The 25,137-nt window shown below is 40.2% G+C and overlaps 2 protein-coding genes and 1 long non-coding RNA gene across 3 annotated transcripts in view; 1 reads left to right on the top strand and 2 right to left on the bottom strand.

The window, feature by feature from the left end:
* The window catches only part of ZNRF2 (zinc and ring finger 2), an 81,464-nt gene that overhangs the window by 1,646 nt on the left and 54,681 nt on the right, over positions 1-25,137 (bottom strand). Inside the window, 3 exon segments of the mRNA XM_073333307.1 lie at positions 1,367-1,445; positions 2,242-2,347; positions 23,984-24,079. Of these exon segments, the coding sequence (XP_073189408.1) occupies positions 1,388-1,445; positions 2,242-2,347; positions 23,984-24,079 (260 nt within the window). The 3' untranslated portion in view covers positions 1,367-1,387.
* RPL14 (ribosomal protein L14) overlaps positions 1-25,137 on the bottom strand; it is a 247,912-nt gene that overhangs the window by 198,682 nt on the left and 24,093 nt on the right. The window lies entirely within an intron of this gene.
* Positions 1,318-6,284, top strand: LOC140907415 (uncharacterized). The gene is made up of 3 exons (XR_012157493.1): positions 1,318-1,474; positions 3,391-3,601; positions 5,008-6,284. It is a non-coding gene; the product is annotated as an uncharacterized lncRNA (long non-coding RNA).

The following is a 25,137-nucleotide window of genomic DNA, read 5'->3' as shown; positions in this document are numbered from 1 at the left end:
AAACATCATTGCAAACAGCATCTTGTGCTTCTCCTGTAGTTCAATACACCAGGGACAATACGTGATGCTCTATGTACCGTACATATCCAAGTAAAAAATTAGTCCTAGTCTTGTGCTAAGGGGAAAACAGTTGTCCCTGCAATAATGTGTTCTTTGGCAAGTGTGACGGTGTATATAACCCTTGCTAATATGACTGCAGAGTGCAGGGCCTCCCCGAGGATTCAGGGGGCCTGGGGCAAAGCAATTTCGGGGGCGCCTTCCAGTGGCGTAGCCAGGTGGAGTGAACAGGGGAAACGGAAATAAAAAAAAGGTGCCAGACGCTTGTACTCACCCGGGTCTTCAGCAGCACTGAAGGACCCGCCGCTGAAATGCCGCTGAAGACCCGGAGCGCCGCTGTGAGAGTAAAAATTAAAAAGGCGCCAAAAAATTAAAAAGGCGCCACTTGTGCTCAGTGGGAGAGCAGCCGCTACACTACTGGCCCCTTCCCTGTCTCAGACCTCAGACTTCAAACATTCTCGTGGGGGGCCCCTGTGGGGCCCAGGGCAAATTGCCCACTTGCCTCCCCCTTCTGGGCGGCTTTGGCAACGTGAGCTGCAACACATACTTGTGAAGTAAAATAGAAAGCAGAACACTGAAACAGTGCTTCAAAAAAACACTGTATTGTTTGGGGGCAAAGAGTTCACATTCCATGATTGCCATAGTGTTTAATATAAATCCTAACGTGTTTTGTAATGGTTGGAGCTGGTAGTTTAGTGTAAGCAAGATACCTGGAAGAATAAAAATGCCCCTTTTGTCCTTTGACTCTAACTGGTTTCTAATTTAAACCATTAATGCACACTACTAAAGCAGGAAAGCTTTGTATCTGTGTGAATGGGGATGGGGCAGGCTGGGTTGTAACATTTTACATGCATTGCAGAAAAAACAATGAATGATCAAATGTGTGTTAAAAGTAAAAAGCAGGATCTCACTGAAAACTATGTAACATCCCAAATGAAAAAGCATATTTCAGTCCAGAAAGAATGGTCATTCACTAAACTATCAAAAATTCTGGGGATTTGGTATTTTAAAGTAGGTTTAGGTTACACAACAAAATAATCTTAAAGATAATTAAAATTTAAATGGCACTGCTGCTTGTCACTTTGCAGTAGTTAAACTGCAATATATCATTCCAGACTACTGGATGTGAGGGTGCAGAAACCATTTATGAATTCTAGTAATTTAAATAGATAGTAAACATACTGGAACGACAATGAATTTACCAATTATTTTAGGTTAAACTTAGATCTGAGTGCATATTTAACGTACTTATTCATATAGTTCTTATTACTGAAAAGATCAATGAAATATGTAAAAAGAAGTTACCTACAAAAGAGGAATCTTGTCAGTCTCAATCTGCAGGGTGTTCAGGACAAGATCTATTTACTTCAAACCACTCATCTATGCAGCTGTTGGAACATAAAAGAATAAGTGGAAGGTAAGTATATTAATTACAATTACCAACAATTGTTATGTGTACTAAATAATTTTATCATAGTTAAAATGAAGTGACTAGAAACATTTGAGAGCGGTGGAGGGAGGGAGAGAGAGAGAATGTGTTTTAAGACCTAAGCTACTTTAGCTAGAATGCGTGGAACAGTACTTGTCAACATTCACTAATCATTTTTAACATCCCAAAATCCCAATAAAGAATATGGTGCTATGTGTTAAACATTAGAGAAATCAATGTATACATTGTTGTAACTGTTTATTTCAGAAGTTTTAACAAATTTACAAATTACTTTTTGTACTTTTCATTTCTTAAGAGGGACACCATCACCCTAATCACACTGCTGCCTGCAATGTTTGCCCATTGTTACAAACACCATCTAAAATGAATATAACAACGATCAGAGAAAAAATATATATTTTTCAATTTTAGTCTGTGCAGTCAACAGAATGTGTGTGCAAGTATAGTGATTTTTACTGTTTCCCCTGTATAGAAAATTTCCCCCTTTTGTTTCTGGGAGTTTTTCAAACAGCAACAAGAGAAAAACATAAAAGAAAAATTTGACTATAAGAGCAAATATATTTGGGTAGGGGAGGATAACTCAAGATGCAGTACCTCAAAGTACTTTTAGTTAAGTTTTGTTTTAAATTGACGAGATGTTAATTGTCCCTTTAAAAAACCCTTATAAAAATTACCCAACTGATGTTGGCATATGGCATTTTATCTGGGAAGAATACAGCACGAAGAATACTTGCCCTTTATGATATATGCATAGACAAGGCAGTCGTGCTATAGTATCCCCCTGCTGCAGCTCTTCCAGGCATATTGCACACTCCCCAGCATCTTTACTCAGTACATCCTCTGTAGAAACAGGGCAGTTTTAAATGGTTAAAAAAAATCACTTAAGACAAAACTTTCATAGCATTAACACAATTATACAAAAAAATTTTTTTAAGGTTCCCTTTCAGTACAATATGTGAAATTAAGCATGTTTATAATGTCTGTTGATGTAAGAGATATGTTATCAGGAGTCTTAAGAGATCAAATTAAACTATGGCTGTGATCTAGTCTCTGACTAAACGCAGTTCTACAACAAAGGAAAGAACTGTAGGACTCTTCCTCCTGCCCAAGTGCACATATTCTGTGTTAATTACACACATGAGCTAGAGCAGCAGTTCTCAATTTTTTTTTTTTTTACTGGTGAGCCCTTTCACATAGCAAGCTTCTGAGCGTGACCCCCCATATAAATCAAAAACACTTTTTAATATATTTACCACCATTATAAATGCTGGAAGCAAAGCGGTGTTTGGGGTGGAAGCTGACAACTCGTGACCTCCCTGAGGGGTCCTGACCCCAGTTTGAGAACCCCTGAGCTAGAGGCTAAGGCTGAGCCTGGACAAGTGGCTTTTCTGAAAAGAACGCTGCAGACTGACACCTTCTACATCCTCCACCCTCAAAATAATTAACAAGGTAGAGACCCCATTGGCATCCTCCCTCTAAGTATCCAGTCCCTCCTCCTGCTTCCTCCCATTCATCCCTCCACTGTATGCCTGGCACCTTCCCCACCAGCTCTCCTGTGAGTACCTGGTTCTCCTGTTGCCTCCCACCTACCCCAACTATCAGTCTGTTTCCCATCCCCACTTGCTTCCCTCCAATTTCTATCATCCGGCCCTTCGAGAGGAACCAGAGTTCTCCAGCACTGCAAACTGCTGTATGGTATGGCTCACAGATGCTAAATTCTGCAAGATATCCTGATTTTGTGGAATCAATACTACGTCCCATAGTTAATGGGGAGATTAGGCAGTTGCAAGAAATGCACAGAAAACACTTTTAAAATGGAAGTTTTCATGAAAAATATTAGAGTGATATAGTAAAAGCTGTATTTTCTGGATACTTTTTTTTAGCAGCAGTGGATGATGCAGAATTCAGCATCGGTACAACACAGATCAAGAGGCCTGACTACCCGAATTTAGGCCCATTGTACTGTAGAGTACAAGACATAGCCTAACGTGGACTTACACAGTGCAAGGACCATAACCAAAAGGCACATTCAGGGTGTCACAGCAGAAGAGCTGGCAATCCATGGCAGAGCTGAATGATACACTCCTAAAAAGGGTACATGTGTGCTGAATGCTCCTTTTGACTAACTGTTTAGGGTACTGGTTTTCAAAGTGCAGGGCACAAGGTTATCACAGGACCAGGCAACAGCAGGGAGAGGGTATGGGGGACAGCCCTTCCCCAGCAGTAGCCTGCTGCCCTCCCCACTTCTCCCCAAGCTGGGAACTCAAACTCTGCATGCTTGTCCCAGCCCAGCCATTCGTACAGCCACAGCCATGTGTATTTTACGTACTTCAGAGCCTGCAGAAGCAAGATACTCTGTGCTCAGGGGGGAGGAGAAAGAGAAGAGGGTGTGGGAGTGGAAGGAGAGGAAGAGATGAGAAGCCCCAGTCTGCGCCACGCTGCCATGAGCTCCTCTAGGGATGGAGCCAGCGAGGTTCTGCTGCACTCCTGGCATAAGCCACCTACTTCCCTTAGTAAATCACTTTCTACCCCGGTCCCCGGATGGGTGGGGAAGGGCCTGTTATGCAACTCCCAAGGAGAAGAAGGAGGGGTTAGCAAAAACGTTTGGGAACCTCTGATTTAGGGCATTCAGCACATCACTCCAAAATCATGAGATTTTTTAAAAATGTAGGATTTCATGATTCTCAAAAGAGAGAACACTCAAATCTTTAAATTGTTCTCATAGGTCTTTCTATAGTGCTCATCATCATACTAGCTACATGCTGCTGAAAATGACAAGCATGTAAGCCTAATCAATGAAGCAGAAGATCAAATATAGAAACCAGGATGTAGATCTGCTGTGTATCTGCACAAAACCACAGCAAGTCTGACTTCCTGCTTCTTAGGTTTCTTAAGAGCTGAACTGCTTAATTTCAAAGTCTTTTGACTCTGACATAGTAGTTGGTTATTGTGAGAATATTATTATTTCAGAGTATTATAGTTTCATATGGAAAATAGCCAGCATGAGTACACAAACCAATTCTAAAGAAACAACATATTCTAGTAATGAAGAAAAGGAAAAACGCAGCATATATTTGCACTGTTTGTAGGTGGTCTAAAAAACAAAAAGTGGGGGGGGGGGGAGGGTATTCCAGTTGGTTTCTGTTGCTCTTTAACAGAGAAGTGGAACTTTTCATGAACATTAGGGGCATTTACTATTCTCAAGTGATAAAAAGATGGAAACAGTGCCATATTATCTTGCAGAATCTCACATTTACTGCTGAAACTTCCATCAAAGACATTAAGAATTTGCCCAGAAGAGGGTGCTAGGGGTACACATTTTTCACTTGACCTCTTGAATTAACAGACATTTTGATAACTGGAAGAGGCGGCGGGGGGGGGGGACGACGGACGGACGACAAAGACTATTACATTGGTCTGTTTCACAGGGGGATTCTAAGCTTTTTCCAATGGTTTACTCCTCTCACTGCTTCTCTCCCCCTCTACTCCTCTCTTTACAGGTACTGCTGCAACATGGCTCTCTTGGTCCTCTGAACATGTCTATTCTACCTCCTCATTATGGCCATATAAACAAATGCTGTTAAAAAGAATTCACATACATATATACCACACACACTCAACGGGAACATTTTTGTCACAGAACAACTTGGCTCTAATCAGAGGTTTCACTATATTCAGAGTTGCAACTGGCACACAGAACCACGGACTAGGTTCTTCTCCCCCAGTACACTCAAGCATGGTGTCACTTTAGTAAGTCCCAAAACTGACTGCAGGAGTCCTGCAGGCTTTTGTGTAAAGTACTTTTAAAACAAACATTTACATAACTGAAGACAGTCTTACAAGACACAAGGCCAAATACCTGCCCGTTTAAAAAAAAAAGTCACTTAAGATGCTTAAAAGGCTCCTAAGATACAAAAAATGTATATGAACTGCTGTACGCTCAATTCTTTACATTATACGCCTGGGTTATTGTATACTGCACAAACTTGTATTCCATAGTCTTGATACCAGTTTTCTGTATCTTTGCAATGCTCTGGGGTAATACAAAGGCAGACACATCTGGTTCTACAAAAAGTGTTCTTTTTCTACCTGGTACCCAAAGATACTATTAGACTTTGTAACAGGTTATGAAGTTTCCAATGTTTGTATGCTCCCCCTTCCAAATATATTGTGAGCAAGTCAAACTTCTTGCATTCCCTCACCCTCCCACCCGCCCACCCATGTGCCCAAGGAAAACACCTGTCTAAATCTTTAAGATGTCTAACTGAAAATATCCAACTATTATAAATGCACAACTTGGCACAACATATTAATAGATTCCAAGCCAACATAAATTGCTCTCATATTTGATAACATTTACAGAATGACAACAGCGAAACTGGCTGTAGTCGGGGACCCAAGAGACTTCATATCTAACTTATATAAAAGCGATGAAATGTAGTCAAATTAGCAGAACTGGATAAACCATAAAGATTGAAAAAAAATCTCATGCCTTGATCTAGTCAGAATTCCCAGCTGTCCCCATTATACACAACCACCCAGGGTACCAGCCATAGATCACACCAGATGGAAGTCAGTTTAAGGTACATTTAACACTGATTTTTAAATGCATGTGTCATGGAAACTAGTGGCTAAAATAATATTTTGCTGATCCACTGCAGTGTGCAGCAGCCAGTTACATTTCTCGTGTTTCTCTTCCAGAAACCAATAAAATACATTTATAAGGTACTGTCATTCCCAAATTGGCAGTCTTAAAAGTATCTAGAGAATAAATATAGGGGTCTCTCATTTTCTCAGTTGCACCTGTGCAACTTCAATATGAATTGCATACATGCAGGTGTTGGGCTGATTAGGTGCAATTTTGGCACTGGCAAGTCACTTCACTTCTTTTCCTTAGTTTCATTGTCTGTACAATTTGGGCTTCATCTTTTCTGTCAAGCTCCAGTTGGAAGGTGATTGACATGATGGAGGTCTCAGAGTAACAGCTTTGTTAGTCTGTATTCGCAAAAAGAAAAGGAGTACTTGTGGCACCTTAGAGACAACCAATTTATTTGAGCATAAGCTTTCGTGAGCTACAGCTCACTTCATCGGATGCATACTGTACAGTCTAAATTGGTTAGTCTCTAAGGTGCCACGGGTACTCCTTTTCTTTTTATGATGGAGGTCCTCATTCTTGAAGGAAGAATCTTCATTTTCTTGGCTACTATCACATATAGAAGGGAGGGTTTCTACTCTCTCAATCTCTTTTTTGGGGTCCTCCTCCCCTATGAACAATGTCAGTGCCTACAACTGAAATATTCTTTTTCTCTTAAGTGCCTGTTAGTAATCCTGTTTATTTAAATATCACTATAGCAAGTCTCATTTTTAGGATCTTGTAACCTGACCATAAAAAATTGTTCCCCATTGAAATGTGACACAATGTCAGACAGAGTGAACATTTAAAATAATAATGAAGACCATACTTCTGTATATCCTTGCTCATGTGAGTAATCAGTGGTTCACAGTCATGCTGGAAGGGCATAACGAGTGGGGTCCCGCACGGATCAGTTCTGGGTCCAGTTCTGTTCAATATCTTCATCAGTGATTTAGATAATGGCATAGAGAGCACACTTATAAAGTTTGTGGATGATACCAAGCTGGGAGGGGTTGCAAGTGCTTTGGAGGATAGGATTAAAATTCAAAATGATCTGGACAAACTGGAGAAATGGTCTGAAGTAAATAGGATGAAATTCAATAAGGACAAATGCAAAGTACTCTACTTAGGAAGGAACAGTCAGTTGCACACATACAAAATGGGAAATGACTGCCTAGGAAGGAGTACCGCGGAAAGGGATCTGGGAGTCATAGTGGATCACAAGCTAAATATGAGTCAACAGTATAACACTGTTGGGAGGAAAAAAAGCGAACATCATTCTGGGATGTATTATCAGGAGTATTGTAAGCAAGACACGAGAAGTAATTCTTCCGTTCTACTCTGCGCTGATTAGGCCTCAACTGGATTATTGTGTCCAGTTCTGGGCACCACATTTCAGCAAAGATGTGGACAAATTGGAAAAAGTCCAGAGAAAAACAACAAAAATTATTAAAGATCTAGAAAACATGACCTATGAGGGAAGATTGAAAAAACTGGGTTTGTTTAGTCTGGAGAAGAGAAGACTGAGAGGGGACATAACAATTTTCAAGGATATAAAAGGTTGTTACAAGGAGGAGGAAGGAGAAAAATTGTTCTTAACCTCTGAGGATAGGACAAGAAGCTTAAATTGCAGCGAGGGCGGTTTAGGTTTGACATTAGGAAAAACTTCCTAACTGTCAGAGTGGTTAAGCACTGGAATAAAGTGCCCACGGAGGTTGTGAAATCTCCATCATTGGGGATTTTTAAGAGCAGGTTGGACAAACACCTATCGGGGATGGTCTAGATAATATTTAATCCTGCCACAAGTGCAGGGGACTGGACTAGATGACCTCTCAAGGTCCCTTCCAGTTCTATAATTCTGTGATTCTAAGTGCTGCTGCTTTTAGTTTCCCAAGCCACCCCAGAGTAAGTGTGTTTGAGTTAATTTTAATACTGGCAACAGGATTCTAAGTAGTGCAGTGAAACTGAGTAGAATCTTTTTAGTAATTCTGCTGCTTAGGGAAGTGATGAGCAGCAGCGGAGGCACTGTTATTGTTATTATATTCAGAAAGACAGCACTGCACAGCTATTCATATTTGAAAGTTACCTGCTCAGGGCTATAAAGTGACTCTTTTCTTAAATGAAAGCTTGTATTCTGTAGAAATTGGTGCTTTACCCCTTTATTCACCCACCTTGATCAGGAAAAGTTTCTTTCTACTGGCAAATAGGTGAACATGTTTTTCATGTTCACTCAAAATGTATGCGATTGTGCCATCATGTTGTCTAGATTACAAATGCCAAGAGTGGAATATAACAGTCAGTCAAAGTGGAGTGGATATTTACCAGCTATGATCTGATTTCTCTTGTAGATCATCCAGCATTCAATTAAAAAGTTGTAGGATTTTTTCATCTGAATCTCTTTTGTACGTTGTCTTTCTGAGTAATATTCTGGAATAGCAGTATGTTATACTTTTTCCTTCACATAAAACTTAATGGTTCCCAAAAGTGGTACTGTACATTTCCTGTAAGCAGTACTGCAAGTTGTTTTTAGTTAGCACTGTGATGCACTTCATTCTCTGGAAGATTGCCGTAGAACTATTAACTACTTTTTCCCTCACAACAGTGAGTCTAGCTCAAGTGTGCAGAAGCCAGTGAGAAAGAAAAAATGTAGCTGTAAAATAGAATTGCACTTCCAATCCTGCCCAATACATCTAGGACAAGGAGTAATGGTCTCAAGTTGCAGTGGGGGAGGTTTAGGTTGGATATTAGGAAAAACTTTTTCACTAGGAGGGTGGTGAAACACTGGAATGCGTTGCCTAGGGAGGTGGTGGAATATCCTTCCTTAGAAGTTTTTAAGGTCAGGCTTGACAAAGCCCTGGCTGGGATGATTTAATTGGGAATGGCTCCTGCTTTTGAGCAGGGGGTTGGACTAGATGACCTACTGAGGTCCCTTCCAACCCTGATATTCTATGATTCTAGTGAAATGATTAAACAATTCCACACTAACAAAGAAAGGGAAAATAATTGAAAGTCTTTTAAAAGGTTTTAAATCATAACATATGCTGATGTTACTACATTACAGGTATTATAAAAATGGAGGATAGGGGAAGAGGGAGAAGAGTGGAGACATATTTTTCATAATGAGGAAGTGAAGGGGGTGAGGCAAACTCATCCTCCCTTTCAGCTGTTAGAGACACTACTAGCCAGAGTCTGATATAAAAGATGGAGCATCCAAGCAGGGTTTAGTGTTCTTACCATGATTTGCCCAAGTCCCCATCCTTATATTTATCTACCTCTGGCCAACAGGATTAGTATTTCAACTAGTAGGTATATGGTAGATTTTTCTAAAATCTTATCGTGGGATTCATGGAGTACAGTTTACACACCATCCCCGCATTTAGACCAAAATATTTAGTACTGGATGAAAGTACAACCATCACAGCAAGATTTCACACACTGTATCAATTTAAAAAAATACCACCACAGCTTTTTTGAAACTCCCCAGATACAATAATTAATTATATATACACAATTATATATATATTAAATTAAAATAGTTAGCAGAGATTGAAATATTTATACTCCACCACCTATTAGCCCAAGGATTAAAGCTTACTCACAAGGGTGAAAAAATACCTGATGACAGCCCCTTCAAAGGCCCCGCCTACCCAAATTCAAACAAACAAAACAGCTGTGTATTCTGCTTTTAATTAGAACATTGACAGTCAAGTTATTAAATCAAATCAAGTGTAATTTGCTATCAAGGCTGACCAAATAGTACAGAAGAACATTAGAATAATATATTGTTCTAGAAATACAATTGAAATTTGTCAAAATAATCTATCTATTCACTGAATAGTATTGACCACCACAAATAAGTATTGCCAAATCAACATATTTGTGAAAATTCATTGAATATATTTATTAAATACTAATTTATCAGTCTATTTTATTACATCTTTCTGGCTTGTTATTTTCTGCCCTTCCCAGCTTCACTCTATTTTCTCCTCTCCCTTTCCTACAGAAGATCATGATGTATCTTTACTGAAATCTTATCCAAGCAGCAACAAAACAAAGATCTGATTATTTGCTGCTCATAGGGTTCTCCAAGTATCAGTAGCAAAAAATGAGATGACCAGTCAGTTGTCACTCCAAAGCAGAGTGACTCTGCGGCTGCTCATAGATTGCCAACAATGTTGCCTGACTGCAGTCTTAGGAAGACAGCGCTAAAACAGTTACATTTGGTTCACATGTGGAAAGTTTTCTTCAAAACTAGGAGGCTGAGAAGCATTTTTTTTAAAAATGAAAACTTACATTCTGCAAAAGTTACTGGCTCTTAATCAGGACACTGATGGCTAATCACAGGCAAGTGGAATTTTCAAGCCTGTGTATTATCAATTGCTTCTGCTAAAATTCCCTATAAAATATTGCATTTATTGAAACCACAAGGACTTCTATATTAATGCTACATTTGTAAATCTAGAAATTCAGAGTTAAGGTTGCTTGCAAAATCTTAACTTTATCCCCATCCTGTATCCTTTAACAACCTATCACTAACATCCCAGTGGTACCAAAACATATTCACATTGTGCCTTTTCAGACATTGCCATAATGCAGCACATAACATACATCACCTGTCCTTGCTATTTTAGCCCAAACTCTAATGAACAAGCTGCAGTTGGAGCCACCTACGAAGGTACAAAATTCATCATTCTGTAATGAACCTGCTACAACAGTTTGACATTTACCAGATGCCAAATACGTGTCCCTCCCTCTCCTCTATCTACTCCCGTTTAGTAGAGATATCATTTTTATATCCCACCATCTAAGTATTGTTCCCTAAAACTATCACTAACACATCACAATTTTCTACGTAGAGTACAAACACTGTATCTATTTTCCCTCTCCATGTTGTTCCGACACCAGACATCAACATATAAGCAGATATCCACTGTGACTTACATATACTGTACAAACACTGGTTACCGTACTCAGTTCTGCAACCTCATTCTCAAAAATAAACATATAATCTTACCAATACTACATACAGAACAAAGGTAGAAAAATTTGAAAAAGTATTTGAAATAGCACAGAGGCTAATCTACAACACACGTATAATGCATACGTCTTCTTCTCGTCGACTCTCCACAAAGTCCTGTTGCTAGTCTGAGAACTGAAGCACAGCAAGCTTGCCTACTACTTTTCCACTTTCAGAAATTTACCAGATGACTGAGGCATCTCTGCACAAGCCTGGAATGGGGTTTCATGTAGTGTCGATACACTCAGGCTACACTATATATGGTGGGAGTGAACGTTGCAATCTGGGGATTACTTCAGTTTCTTAGTCTAATTCATGGTTATCAACAGAAAGCTAAAATCAAAAGGCACAAAGTCGCTCCCTGAAAAACCTTTTTCCTGGAATCAGTGATTAGGCAGACAGCAGAACGGAGGAAACTAAGGTGGAGATGCTGGTGCCAGAAATCTTTGCATATGGATTCTATAACTTTTGCGTGACTGCCAGGAGACAGAACTAGGCTGAGAGTCCGCACTAGTGGCAGCCATGGTGCTAGAATTAGGTTTTGCAAGTACAGTTTAGATTGAAGCAAGAATCAGAAAAATTAGGGCAGTGAAGCAAAGTCACTGCAAAACATTTCCTCAAGATTATTTCTCCTGCTCAAGGCAAACAACTCTGCAAACTACTCCTATTCCAAACCTAATCACATTGGGTATATAAACGTAATTCAAAGTACATGCTTCAGATAAAGGCCAAAACACCCTCCAACCTCAAATTAAAATGTAAAAAATGCTGGATTTATACTGGCCTGCTTTACATTAACTCAACCTACTGTAGTCCTCTCTACACTAATGGTGAATAGCTCAGGCAATTCTGGCAGAGACAGTGACCCAGTGGTTTCCCCTACATTATAAAGTCACAGAGACAAAACATTCTAGTTCTTTGATTTCAAAAGTAATTTTCAAAGTTTCTATCACCAATTTAGCAATGACCTAGATAACCAGTGTCACTATAAACAGATGTGAAGCAAACACTCTGTAAATCAAACCATAGACTTAAAATACGTTCACAAAGTATTTGAACAATTTTGAGCAAAATTCATAATTCAAATACTGTTTGCGGACAAATAGCTAAATAAATATTCACTCAACTATTCAAAACTCAGAAGGGCGTATATGATTAAATGTGAATTTTGAAGAAAACTATCTCCTCTAATCCAAGACTAGGATATGAAATTTCAGGCCAATTTTTGTTAACTTAATAAAGGTATCAGGGGAACGCAGGGTTAAAATGAGTCTTTGAATGGAAACTGTCCTACAGCCTTAACTATGAAGTTTTAATGAGTTTCCATAATGTTAATATCATTCAATTGTAACATTTCCCATTACTATGAATGTAGCAGGGCAGTATTTCATACTTCAGTTTTGTACTAGTACTGTAGGTTGAATTCCTTAGCAGAACAAAATATAGCCAAGTAAGACTGAAAATTATACAAAACTTTAGAAAGAGAAAGAATTCCATTACATACTGGCAATACATTAACCTAATACTGTCACTATATAATCACCAAGTAGACACAGTTTTAAAACTATTGCAGGATCATTGGATCTAATTGCAAATAATACATAAAGCTGGTAAATATCTCCTATGTAAAGACTGAGGATAATCCCAGATTTATATATATGAGAGGACTTCGCTCTCACTACTACATATAGTCTTAATCAATTTATTTTGGGACAGTGGTTAAAAAAAAAATTTATTTTACCACGAAAATCTCCTGCAAAAAAAAAAGTATGGATTCTGCATTGAAGACTCAGTAGTAAAAGAACAGCAAGATATTCAAATAATTGAAAGTACAACAGATTTTGAAGTGATGCTGTCATCTGAGGAGAAAAAAGTATCTAACTCTAGTTTAGACAAAGCCCTTAAATATTCTACATGTTAAGGAAATTCTCTGACAGCAAAAAGCATTGCTGATTATTTTGTAGGGTTTTAGAAGAAAAAATTCTAAATATGAGCAAAAACTCTTCTAGTGAGGATACTGCAGTGCCAGTATAACTGTTTGTGGTGTTACATGAAAGGAAGATTACTAACCTAGAGTTATTCTTCAATCTAAGTAAAAATTAAAAACCTAGAATCTACTTTTTAAATCTAGTTTTAAAATACTTATACCTCAAAATCCAGACTCATGGTCAGTGTTCCTAGAACTAGGAGACTGAGTGAAGGGAAAGCTATTTTGATAGATACAGTCTCCACAGATTGATTCCACAAAATAAGTCACTTCCCTTCTAACAAAATGCTAAAATATCCAATGTTTTAGGAATATCAAATTTAAACACTGCAGAATGACCTGAAAGACAAGGAGCAATGAGTGTCTGCCCTGTAGCAAAATTCCCAGCAGTCACAAGACTGCAGCAGTTGCAGACACTGATTTAGGACATCCTCTGAATGACCTCTCAAAACTAAAGACTGATTAAGTGTAGGACGTGATGGGTAGTTCCTATCCAGGTGGATCACATGATGCAGAGTGTAATGAGTTTGCATTTGCTACTGGGCATTTATACAGCATTTCAGGTTTCTGCAGCTCACTACCCAGCACTTTCATCATATAAAAGCAGTGCAATGGATGCACACGTATAAAAAGGAATGTAGCAGAATATAAATATTTTCTCTAACCTGCTTTGAATGACTTTTTTCTGAAACAGTTAAAAAAAAATATTCTGGACTACCTCACAGGTATATCCTTAGTTTTGAAGGGCATTCAGATACTACAATGGTGAAAATATTTACCTTTAGCACTTCCTTTTATGGTCAGTACCAAAACAAGATAAAAAGAAATTAAGTATGACGAGTAAGCTTAGAAACAGTGTATGAAGGGAAGAAGTAAAAGTCACGGGAATTTTAGTTACTTAATATATGGATGACTTTTCCTCTAAGACTTTCAGCAATACATATCAGATTTTATTGGTTCTATATGCTCTCTCAAAAACCTAGATTGATTTGTCCCTTGCTGTGTGCAGATCACTACTGTGGGATGGGTTTAAAGGGAAATACAGCTCGTTGAAAAGAAGCCAGTGTTCAGCCCTCAGCATTCCATGTGAATCACAAAAGACAAAAAAGGGTCAAGGATAAAACATTTCTTATGCAGAATTCTTTTTGGACAAGTTCTTTTGTACCAATATGGAAACTGGAAGGCCTTTCTTACCAACAGATAGACACAGTACAAATTCTAAAGACTTAGAACCTAAGAATGGCCATGCTGGGTCAGTCCAATAATCCATCTAACCCAGTATCCAGTCTTCTGACAGCAGCCAGCACCAGATGCCTTAGAGGAAATCCACAGAACAGAGCAATTTTGAGCGCTCCATCTAGTCATCCAGTCCCAGCTTCTGGCAGTTGGAGATATAGGGATATCCGGAGCATGGGGTTGTGGCTTTGACCATCTTGGCTGATAGAATAATGCCTCTGTTAACCTAGCTACCATCGCTTGGGAAGGTTGAATTCCTACCGCAACAGAAAAACCCTTCCATCAATGTAGTATGCATCCACATGATGGGCTTCCATAGTTATGCCATACGCATGTCACTATAGCACCCATAGTGCAGGCATGGTCTTATACCATCTAAGGCAGAGGTTCTCAAACTGTGGTCCGCGGACCACCAGTGGTCCACAAGCTCCATTCAGGTGGTCCGCAGACAGTTCCCTGTAAGGTGTGCGCCTAGGCAGCCGCACACAAGACAATGAAGGAGCATTCACCTAATTAGTGGAGCTGGGCAGGCATGGCTCCACTAATTTAGGTGCCTGGACCCTGGAGAAGATGCACACGTGTCACGGAGTCCCCAGGCGATGCTCTGGAACTGCTCCCTATGAAGCCAGTCAGGACTCTGGTGAAGTCTCCTCTCTGTGAGCAGACTGTCTTCAGGGCAAAAAGCTCACACAGCTTCTACCTTCCTAGGTCTGACCTCTGAGCATTCAGCATCCTCTGCCCCTCCGTGCGCTTCCCACAGCGAGTCCGCCCAGGCGGGGTCCTGGGGAAGCCAGATGGTCCTGCACCCCAACTTCGCAGTCAGACGTGACTCTCAGCCAGACAGTAAAATGGAGGTTTATTAGAGGACAGGAACACAGTCTACAAACAGAGAACAGGACCCCGCAGCCGGGTCCATTTTGTGGGGCAGTGAGCCAGACAACCACGTCTGCACTTCACTCCACGTCCCCAGACGGCCAGCCACAAAATTGACTCATCCTCCACCCCCTCTTCCTCTCAGCTTTGTCCCTTTCCTGGGCCAGGAGGTCACCTGATTCCTTTGTTCTCCAACCCTGTAGCTATCACCTTGCGGGGGGAAGGGCCCAGGCCATCAGTTGCCAGGAGACAGAGTGTTGGCCATTTATGTACACTGGCCTTTTGCTCTACAATAATTACACCCCCTTATCCCACTACCTAGAGACTTAAGAAATGCAAAGGGGAAACTGAGGCACCCCTACAGTATTCAGAGGAAACATTAAGAACAGTCCCACTTCGTGACAACATGTAAGGTGAGGTGGTGGCCTCGGGGGTAATAGGAAGCAGGTGGGAGGGGGCAGTGGGGTGAGAAGAAGGGGTGGGGGAAATTTGGGACATGCAGGGCTGCGGCGGCCAGAGAAAGAGGTGACTTTCCCCAGCTCCCGGGCTGCGGCTGCCGTGGAGAGATGGCAGAAATCCCAGCCTCAGCTCTGTGGCTGCTGTGGCGAGGGAGAGACCCCCCTCCTTCCCATCCCAGCTTGGGGCCTGCCCTGGCAGGGGAGACCCCTGTCCTTCCCAGCTCCAGCTCAGGGGCTGCTGCTGCAGCGGGGAAGAGAGGGCACATCCATCGCATCTGAAAGGTAAGACTACTGATATTAAAATCAGAGTTGTGTGCTTTTATTTGTAGAACAAAAAACCCGTTAATTTTTTTAAATATAGCACTTAAATATAGCCAAAGCGATTTACAATAGTTAGCTAAAGGTACAAACAACATTTGGAAAGATCATGAAGTGGTCCATCAAGACCCTCAGCAATTTTCAAGTGGTCCGCAAAAAAAAAAATTTGAGAACCACTGATCTAAGGGCTACGTCCATTAACAGCTATTAACCAAGATGGTCAGGGAAAGCAACCCCACGCTGCGGTTGTCTCTAAACGTCCAACTACCAGAAGCTGAGACTGGATGACAAGGGATGGATCACTCAAAATTGCCCTATTCTGTTCATTCCCTCTGGACACAGTCAAACAGGATTCTGGGCTAGAGGGACCATTTGGCTAATCTAGCATGGCCATTTTTATGTCTAAGTTATGCTGCGAGCCCCTTCAGCCTGCAGAACATCCCAGGATTTGGAGAGCACAAACAGGGCTTAAAGCCACCTTAATCCCCACTTTCTCCAGTTAGAGTTCTGTGCTGTGCCTTTTGGGAAGAAGAGACAGACTCTCACCCAAACAATTTAGGCAATATTTTTGATTGATCTCTGAGAACAAGTCTCTTGAAGAAACAGCTTAACAGCCAACCTGGAGACACACCAGGATCATGACTTTCTGCATGCCGCTTCACTTCTATCCCTTCTTAAGGAACTGGTACACACAACTTGCAAATATTATAGATTAAAGAAACTCCTCCACTGCATTTGAATTATGTAAATGATCATTTCTATTTTAAAGGACATATTCCAATGTACTGACTGTATGTCTAGCATCCAGTAACATTTATTTTGAGACTGACCAAAACTGACCCTCTCTTGCTCGCCTTCAGAAATGCAGAATCAGTGGAGGGCTGTTGGGGTATTTTTTTTTTTTTTTTTATTGTTAGTGGTGGTGAATTAAGCAATGACCTTTGTCCAAACAGCTGCTTAACTCACTTAATTAAGCTTACACCTGAATGACAGTATGCATCCCATTGGCAGTCAATCAGGAGAGCCTCAGAGACTGGATCAACATCTCCAGCAATACATACGTTCTCAACAGCTTATTAAAACACTTTGACAGAAAGTGTGCTTGACGATAGAGGAAGACACTGACACATTTTGATTTCATCTAATTTAGACCAATAGGAAGGAGGAAGAGAAAGACTCAAAGGACGCAACAATAGGTTAGGGAGAAGAACAAAGACACCAATGGAAGGCAGAAATGGCTCATTAAAGAGGAATACAGAAAAGTGAAGTTCTAGCCAAGCTTCTAGTGTTTTGCTACTTCAGTTTGAAGCACAGTATTCTCTGGGGAGAGCTCAATGGAAGCCAATCAATTTTCCTCACCAAAACTAGAAAAGTTCACCCAATACATTATTTAAATTTTCTGCCAGTTATAGCTTCCTGTTAGGGAAAAGGGAAGACATATGAGGCACCTTTCTCTTCATTTCTTGCATCTTCCCCACTCCACTTAAAATCTGTCTTCAGTACTTAGGTAAGGGGCAAAACAAAATTTTAAGGAAGGTACCATTAAGATAGTTTAAAATCTCCCATTTATACAAAGTAATTCAGATTGATGTACAGAAACATACAGTGATAAATTAACCCCAAAGGATTACTGTTCAATTTATTCACATCAATTTGGGAACAGACTGTGACAATAGCAATAAACTTGTCTTTGGTAACCAAGTTCTCTTATGAAAACGTTTAAATTTAATTACATAAATGTCAATTTTCTATGCTCCTTCTGCAATGACAAAAATAGCGTTTTAAATACACACTATATTCCTACAAAGAGCCCATCCTCTCTTCCTGCTTCATCCCACAATTAAGTTGATATGGAATGTATGATTATGCAGTAGTCCCAATTATCATTCATATTTTTATATAGTGCCTATCACTGTGGAGTCCAAGAGTTTCATAAAAAAAAAGAAACACAAAAGGCCAGAACAAATTGCATTTTCTTGTCCTATGCATCATTTATAAGTGTATGACTATAAAGAATCCGTGGGACAATTTTTTGTTTGTTTTATCAATAGCTTTGATTCTTGGGAAAAGTTTTATTGTAAAGGCACATTCTTCACCTTGGCTGATCACCAGGCTTGTGCTCATTCTGATTTGATCAGGATTGTAGTCATCTCTGGCAAGGAGTTCCATAGTTAGATACATCAGTGGGAGCAATGCTTGATATGTCAAAATCTGGATCCATGGCTCAGTTTTAAAATGCTGATGATGCTTCATGGAAAACCAATATAGAAACAATTAAGATTCAGAAGTTTTCACAGTTGTGTTGGTCTTCATGAAGTTTTAGTCAGTTTAAGAGGACTGAACAGGACCCATCAATGCCACCTCAAATTTATTTGAAGAGCTGTTGTAGTGCTTTACAAGACACCCCTGTTCCCCACTTGTAACTGGGAACACTAAAACACAGCACTTCAGACATCACTCTCATGTAAGTGATTTTCTTCAGCTGCTTTTTCTGAAATAAAATAACTACAGTCAAAATAATTTACAAATATAAAAAAAAATTAAAAGGAAAACCAGCTGTAGAAACAGAGGACTTCTTAAAATTTTTAGATACTCTAAGAAATAAAGAGGACTGGAAGTCTAACATGATAGCAAAGATTATTTCAAAACACAATTAAGGTTGCAAGGTTTGTCAAAAAAGGAATCAGTTTCTCTGAGATGCAATCTAAAACTAGCTCAGTGCCAGAGACATTTCTTTTGCCACTCCTTTTCCTTAATTTTTTTTCCCTTCAAAGGCTTTTGGAAAATATTCTGCATGGATTGCACATACAGTCTATGGTCATTCATGTATATTACTCTCTGAAGCACCTATACTTTAATATTGCCAGAAAGATAAGAGGTTCTGCAGAGCAGTCCTCCCTTCCATATCCATGATTCTCCAAGAGCACAAAGGCAACACAAGAAGGTAATCCAAGTTCTAACCCACAAAACATGGACATCATTAAGACACTAAGTCCTGGTATGGTTTTTTTTTTTGTTTGTTTGTTTGTTTAAAGGAAGGATTTTTGGAGGCACAGGGCGTGAATGTGCACTACTAAAGGAAGTAGTTGGCAACTTCATGCTCATGTGAGGAAGGGGGACATCTTGTGAACAGAAGCAGTTGGATGTTGTCCCAGCTTCATCAGAGTCAGCTGGGCAAATATGACTCTTGGCCTCTGCCATGGCATAGAGCAGAGGTTCTCAAACTGTGGTCCGCGAGCTCCATTCAGGTGGTCCGCGGATAGTTCCCTCTAAGGTGCGCGCCTGGGCAGCCTCACACAAGAGCCACCCACCTAATCAGTGGAGCCGCGCAGGCGTGGCTCCACTAATTAGATGCCTGGACCCTGGAGAAGACGCACATGTAAGGTGAGGTGGTGGCCTTGGGGGCAACAGGGGGTAGTTGGGAGGGGGCAGTGGGGTGAGAAGTGGGGGTGGGGGGCATTTGGGATGTGCAGGGCTGCAGCGGCCAGAGAAACAAAAAAGAGGCGACTTTCCCCAGCTCCGGGGCTGCGGTTGCCAGGGAGATATGGCCCTCCTTCCCAGCCTCAGCTCTGTGGCAGGGGAGAGACCCCCTCCTTCCCAGCCCCAGCTTGCGGGCTGCTGCAGTGGGGGAGAGAGGGAGAGATGCCCCTCCTTCCCAGCCCCAGCTTGGGGGCTACCGTGGTGGGGGAGACAGGGCACATCCATCACATTAGAAAGGTAAGACTACTGATATTAAAATATGAGTCATGCGCTTTTATTTGTAGAACAAAAAAAGTTAATAATTAAGGGGGTTTTTTTTAATACAGCACTTTTATCCAAAGCGCTTTACAATAGTTAGCTAATAATACAAACAACATTTGGAAAGATCATGAAGTGGTCCGCTGAGATCATTAGCAATTTTCAAGTGGTCCGCAAAAAAAAAGTCTTAGAACTACTGGTATAGAGCACCATGCAGCAAGCAGAAACATCTCCTCAACTCTAATTCCGCCCATGGCTAAAGCCTAACAAACCGCTCATCAAAATGTCCATGTTCCCAGGCATGCACACTCGAACAACAGGAGATTAGACTGTTAGATTTTTCCTGCTCAGCCAAGGAACAAGAAGAGTTCCATTTTCTAGCAGGAGAATTTGTAACTTTTTACTAGGTCACAAGTAAACCTTTAGTAACACATCCTGACTACCTTTGTCTTATCAAGCTTTAAGAAATAGCTTCTTTCCAAAGGACAATGGACATTACATTCTAAAATCTAAACAAAAAGATCAACACTTTTTAAAAAATCAAAGCCTGTCAAAACCTAGGATCTTACCACAGAACTCTTGTCAAATACCAATAGTAAATATGTTCAGTTTTTAAAGGGGTTAGGATTCCAAATAGCACGGCGGAACTGTTCACATTAGCATTGAAAACTGCATTTTTAAATCCCTGTATTGAAAATTTACCCATTGTTTACTCAAATTCTGATACAGTAGTAAGTGTTCAAGCTAGGTGACTTACCAAATACACAGGGTTCTCCAAATATATTGCTCCTGCCTGTCCACACTGTAAGGAGATGTGGCCCCTTTTTCTGTAAACCACATCTTTTACTAATACTCAGAAGTAACCATTGGCTGGCATAAGGAAACATTCTGCTCCCTTTGGATGGATTTTGTCAGGACAGCAATGGTTAAATATGGGAAGCAAAGGAAAATACCTTTCCAGAAGCAATTTGATGGAGAGATTAAGCTGTACCCAGGAAATAATTACAACAGCAATGTAAAGGCAGGAAAGCAAATTCCATTACTTACACTTCCTTTAAACTCATTATAAAAAATTATATATCACACTTATAATCCTTCTTTATTTAACTCTGGCTCCCTTCTATATGGCCTTGTAGAGTTGGAAGTCTACTTGGGAATACAGGGAACTTGCCCCACCACCAATAGGTTATACATCAGTGCCTCATTAGATAGGCCATGCCTACACTAGGAACACTTTACTGATACGCTGTACCAGAAAACCATGCGTGGTCGGGCGGCCACCCAGGAGTGATTCAAGTGCTGCGTACTTGATTAGCAGAGCGGGGGGGAGGTGCTAATGTCAGGGTGTCCCCCTCCCCCCGTACCCCTTCTCCCCAGAGCAGGGGAGAAGGTACAGGGCTCAGGATTCTGAGCAGGAGAGAGCTGCTGCAACAAGTCTTCCAGGCAGTGAGTGAGTGAGTGCCTTAAAGAAATAGCACACAGAGTCTGTATCTTTGTGTCACACACACAGTCTTTCATATTCACCTCACAGCACATACTTGTATTATTGTTGTTGTTACTTCTTGGTACTTCCTGCAATGAACATATATCCTCTGTAATTTTATTCTTTCAAAGTATGTTATTTTAGTTTATGACTCGTCTATGCAGTTCATAATTTTTATTTCTCTCTTGCACTTAAATTTAATTCTTTGAGTAGTGTTAGGCATTTTAGAACTCCTGTCCTGGCTGGAGTAATTATCCCTATGGCAACATTTAAAAATATATACATTATATCTAAGTTTTTTTGTTTCTACTGGTGGCGCACATCCGCACATAGAATTTATTCCGCACCTGGATGGAAAAAATTAGAGGGAACATTGCTCCTGGTTGCAGCTATACCAGCAAAGCTGTGCTTTGTACAAATATAGTAAAGCCACCCTTAATAGGGGAACAAGCTATACTTGTAAAAGAGAAGTTTGGCCAACACAACGGTGCCTACACGAAGGACTTCTACCAATACAGCTACATTAGTCTGGGATCACATCTCATCAACGCCCTTGACTTACCAATATCAGCAGAAGTCTTTAGTGTACACATATCCTAACTTTAGCTGTGCTGTGTTATTTGAGTCCTAATACACACACACAAAATGCCAAGATGAGAGAAGAAAGATTCTTACAAAATAGGAGATTTTCTCAGCTGATTCATAATCAAATGTAAATATAAGTAGAAGGACAGATTTTTTTTTTTAAATCAGAACAGAACTGCCTTAATATCTAACTATTCGAAAATGCCCACACCACACTAGGCTACACTTGGAGTTTCATGACATTCTTGAAGACTGGGAAGGACCTAACTTCAGATCTCCCTCACCCTATTTCCTTCTTTGCTACAGTTCTAAATTCTAATGGTCTCCCTGGCATGATGGGAGGAAAGGAAGGGAATGGCAGGGCAGGCATGAAGCAAATTAATTCCCAGGCAGACACTGGGGTGGAGAGTCACTGTCAACCATCTTTAAACAAATTTCTTGTTCAGCAATTAACGAGCAACTCAGGAAGTCCTACCCTGGATTGTGGCACACTAGACAAAGCAAGGGAAGTGACATTTCGGACATAGGAAAGACAAAGAACTGAACTGGGTCACTGCTCCCATGATGTGTGTGTAATGCTACTTGATCATATTAAAAATTCCAATGGATGTGGTCATCCTTTGGAAAAAGTTTAGTAATACTGTTATTGCAGTTACTTAACTTACAGTAACTGTTTCAAGTTGTGTTGTCCACATGGATTCCATTTCTGGTGAACATGTGCCATATACATGCAAGGTCAGATTCTTTTGGCCAGCAACATCCATTGATGCTGCTTTGGTGCCCCAGATGGCCTCTCACAGCCTCAGGTGAGAGGCGGGCCCAAACATCCCTCAGGTCCTTTGCCAATACAGAATCCAGATGATATAGGGCTCTTTAGTAGTGGGGAAGGAGGGCAGGTTGTGAATTCATGTGGACAACACATCTCGAAGAATTATGGTTACTATAAGGTAAGAAACCTATTTCTTCTTCAAATGATCATTTATATGTATTCTGCTTTTGATAACTATCAACCAGTCACTTCAATCAGGAGGTGGGTGCTTGAAGTCTTATTTAAATGATGATTGCAAGACAACCCTGCCAAACTGGGCGGTTGAGCTGAAGTCCAAAACTAGGAAGTAGTGCAGGGAGAGAGTGTTGACTGGTCTTCTCTCAAGATTATATAAAAGAGCCCTAATTGAATCAAGGGTGTGCCAATTCCCCCCTGGTTGGAGTGTGGCTCCCCACTGGTTGGAGTGTGGCTTGGAAAAGAAGACTGGCAGATAGACAGTCTGATTTAGATGAAAATTTGAGACAATCTTTGATAAAACTTAGGGTGAGGTCCTGGGGAGGGTGACCTAGACCAGTGCTCACTGTGGAAATAACATTCCTTCCTACCCTTCTCAGATGACTTGGGTGGAGGACTTCACTACTTTGCCAGTCATCATAGCTGAAAATGTATGTGGTGAGGGAGCCTGAGAGCTCAGAGTTGAACCACAATTGATGGGAGCACTGACCAAGAAAGCCTGTTCAGGATCAGTAGGCCCTTTTTACTCCAGTTCTGAAGAAGCTCTCATTGAGTGCTCCAGGAAGAATAGTTCATGACAGGCCTCTCTTGCCTTCTGCATCTTCTTGGAGAAAGTGTGTTAGACTGAGCATCTGTCAAAGATATGCTCTTTCCCCAAGACAAAAAAGGCACCTTGAGTGCCTGTCATTAAATGGAATAGCCACATTGCAGGAGATGAATTGGGGACTTGTTTCAGCTGTAACGGATATATACTGGTTTGGGAATGTTTTTAACTAATAAAAGTTTTTGGTATTTGGGGATTTTTTAAAATATAGCTAACACAGTAAACACTAATATTACTGTCTAATTGTGACAAAAGATTTCTGTGTTGTTCAAAAGCATGTCTCTTTCACCAACAGAAATTGGTCCAATAAAAGATATTACCTCATCCACCTTGTGTCTCTAATATCCTGGGCTACAACTACACTGCATACATGTTTAATTCATTTTTTATATTATATATATATATATATATATATATATATAAAAAATCTACACAAACACACACAAAATCATAAAAGCTTCTCAACAGCTAAAATAAAAGAATGTTTATCCCAGTTAAACAGTTAAAATGAAGAATAAATATTGGGTTACTTCTTACTTACCATTGTAGGTTATCCTTGGCTTCGTCAAACACATCACAAGATGCAAATCCATTTCATCTGAAGATACAAACTTTGAACATACAGGGCACTTGAATCCTATTAAAAAAAATAAATATATAAATATATAGAGCTACTGACCACAGGAACTATTCGGATGGAAAGCTATATATTTGTACTGGATCCAAAATTTTATACACCTTAAAAACCAAAGTGAACCAGTAGCTTTTATGGATTCAAGAGAAATAAAATGTCTGACATTTATATAGTTCCCTGGATTCTGGAAAATCTCAAAGAACATGGGTGTTCACTATTTTTGGAAGGCACAGTTTTGCACTCAGTGAAACTGACCCTATTATATCAGTCTCACACTTCATGCATACTTTTTCATGGCAATGCTTTGCAAATCCTGCAGGCACAAAATAGTGTCTTCAAAGAAAGCCCTCAGGCCCTGTTTGAAAATCAGGCCCCAAAAGTATTTAATCTTTACCTATAATGTATTGGAGTCTCTTCACCTACTACAGACATACCACTCGAATGGAACATGACAGTTGTTTAATAACTCAGAGCAACTTTTAAAACAGTTCAGGACAGTAGGTGGAGAATATCTTAACCAACTGAAATGGCTATGGGAATTAAAAGGTAGACAGAATGTAGTCACTAAAATTTGAATTTGGACAGGAGCTCTGAGTTAACACCTTCACTCTTACAAAGAATGTATGGAACCTTTAGTGACCACAAGCAATTAGGAACACCAGACTGCAGCTTCAATACTACCACATCCCCTAATACCACACACTGGGGTAAAGATTTAATATTAACTCAGAGGTGTCAGCTCATCTACTGAACCACTGATATTGCTTCCTGCAGCAGAGTTTTTAATTTGACTTCTCTCATTGAAATACTAACCAGGTGTGACTCTGCTTAGCTTGTGATTTGAGCTGATTTGAGGTAAGGGATAATTAGACAGTCTGGATGCAATGCCATAATGGTGTATTACACTTTGCTTAATGCTGTAATATCTGTGATTACCAATGACAGTGGCCTTCTAACTAAAGAACAAGGTTGGCTGGTCAAGTTTTGGAACCCACATCCCAAGGAAATTTCAAGTGGCAGACTGCTTTTGATCAATGGAATTGGTTTGCTTTGCAGTGGAG

Source organism: Lepidochelys kempii, chromosome 2, assembly GCF_965140265.1.
Source record: "Lepidochelys kempii isolate rLepKem1 chromosome 2, rLepKem1.hap2, whole genome shotgun sequence".
Taxonomy (NCBI): Eukaryota; Metazoa; Chordata; order Testudines; family Cheloniidae; genus Lepidochelys; species Lepidochelys kempii.
Note: the sequence above shows the minus strand (reverse complement) of the source record. Positions and strands in the feature narration are given on the sequence as shown.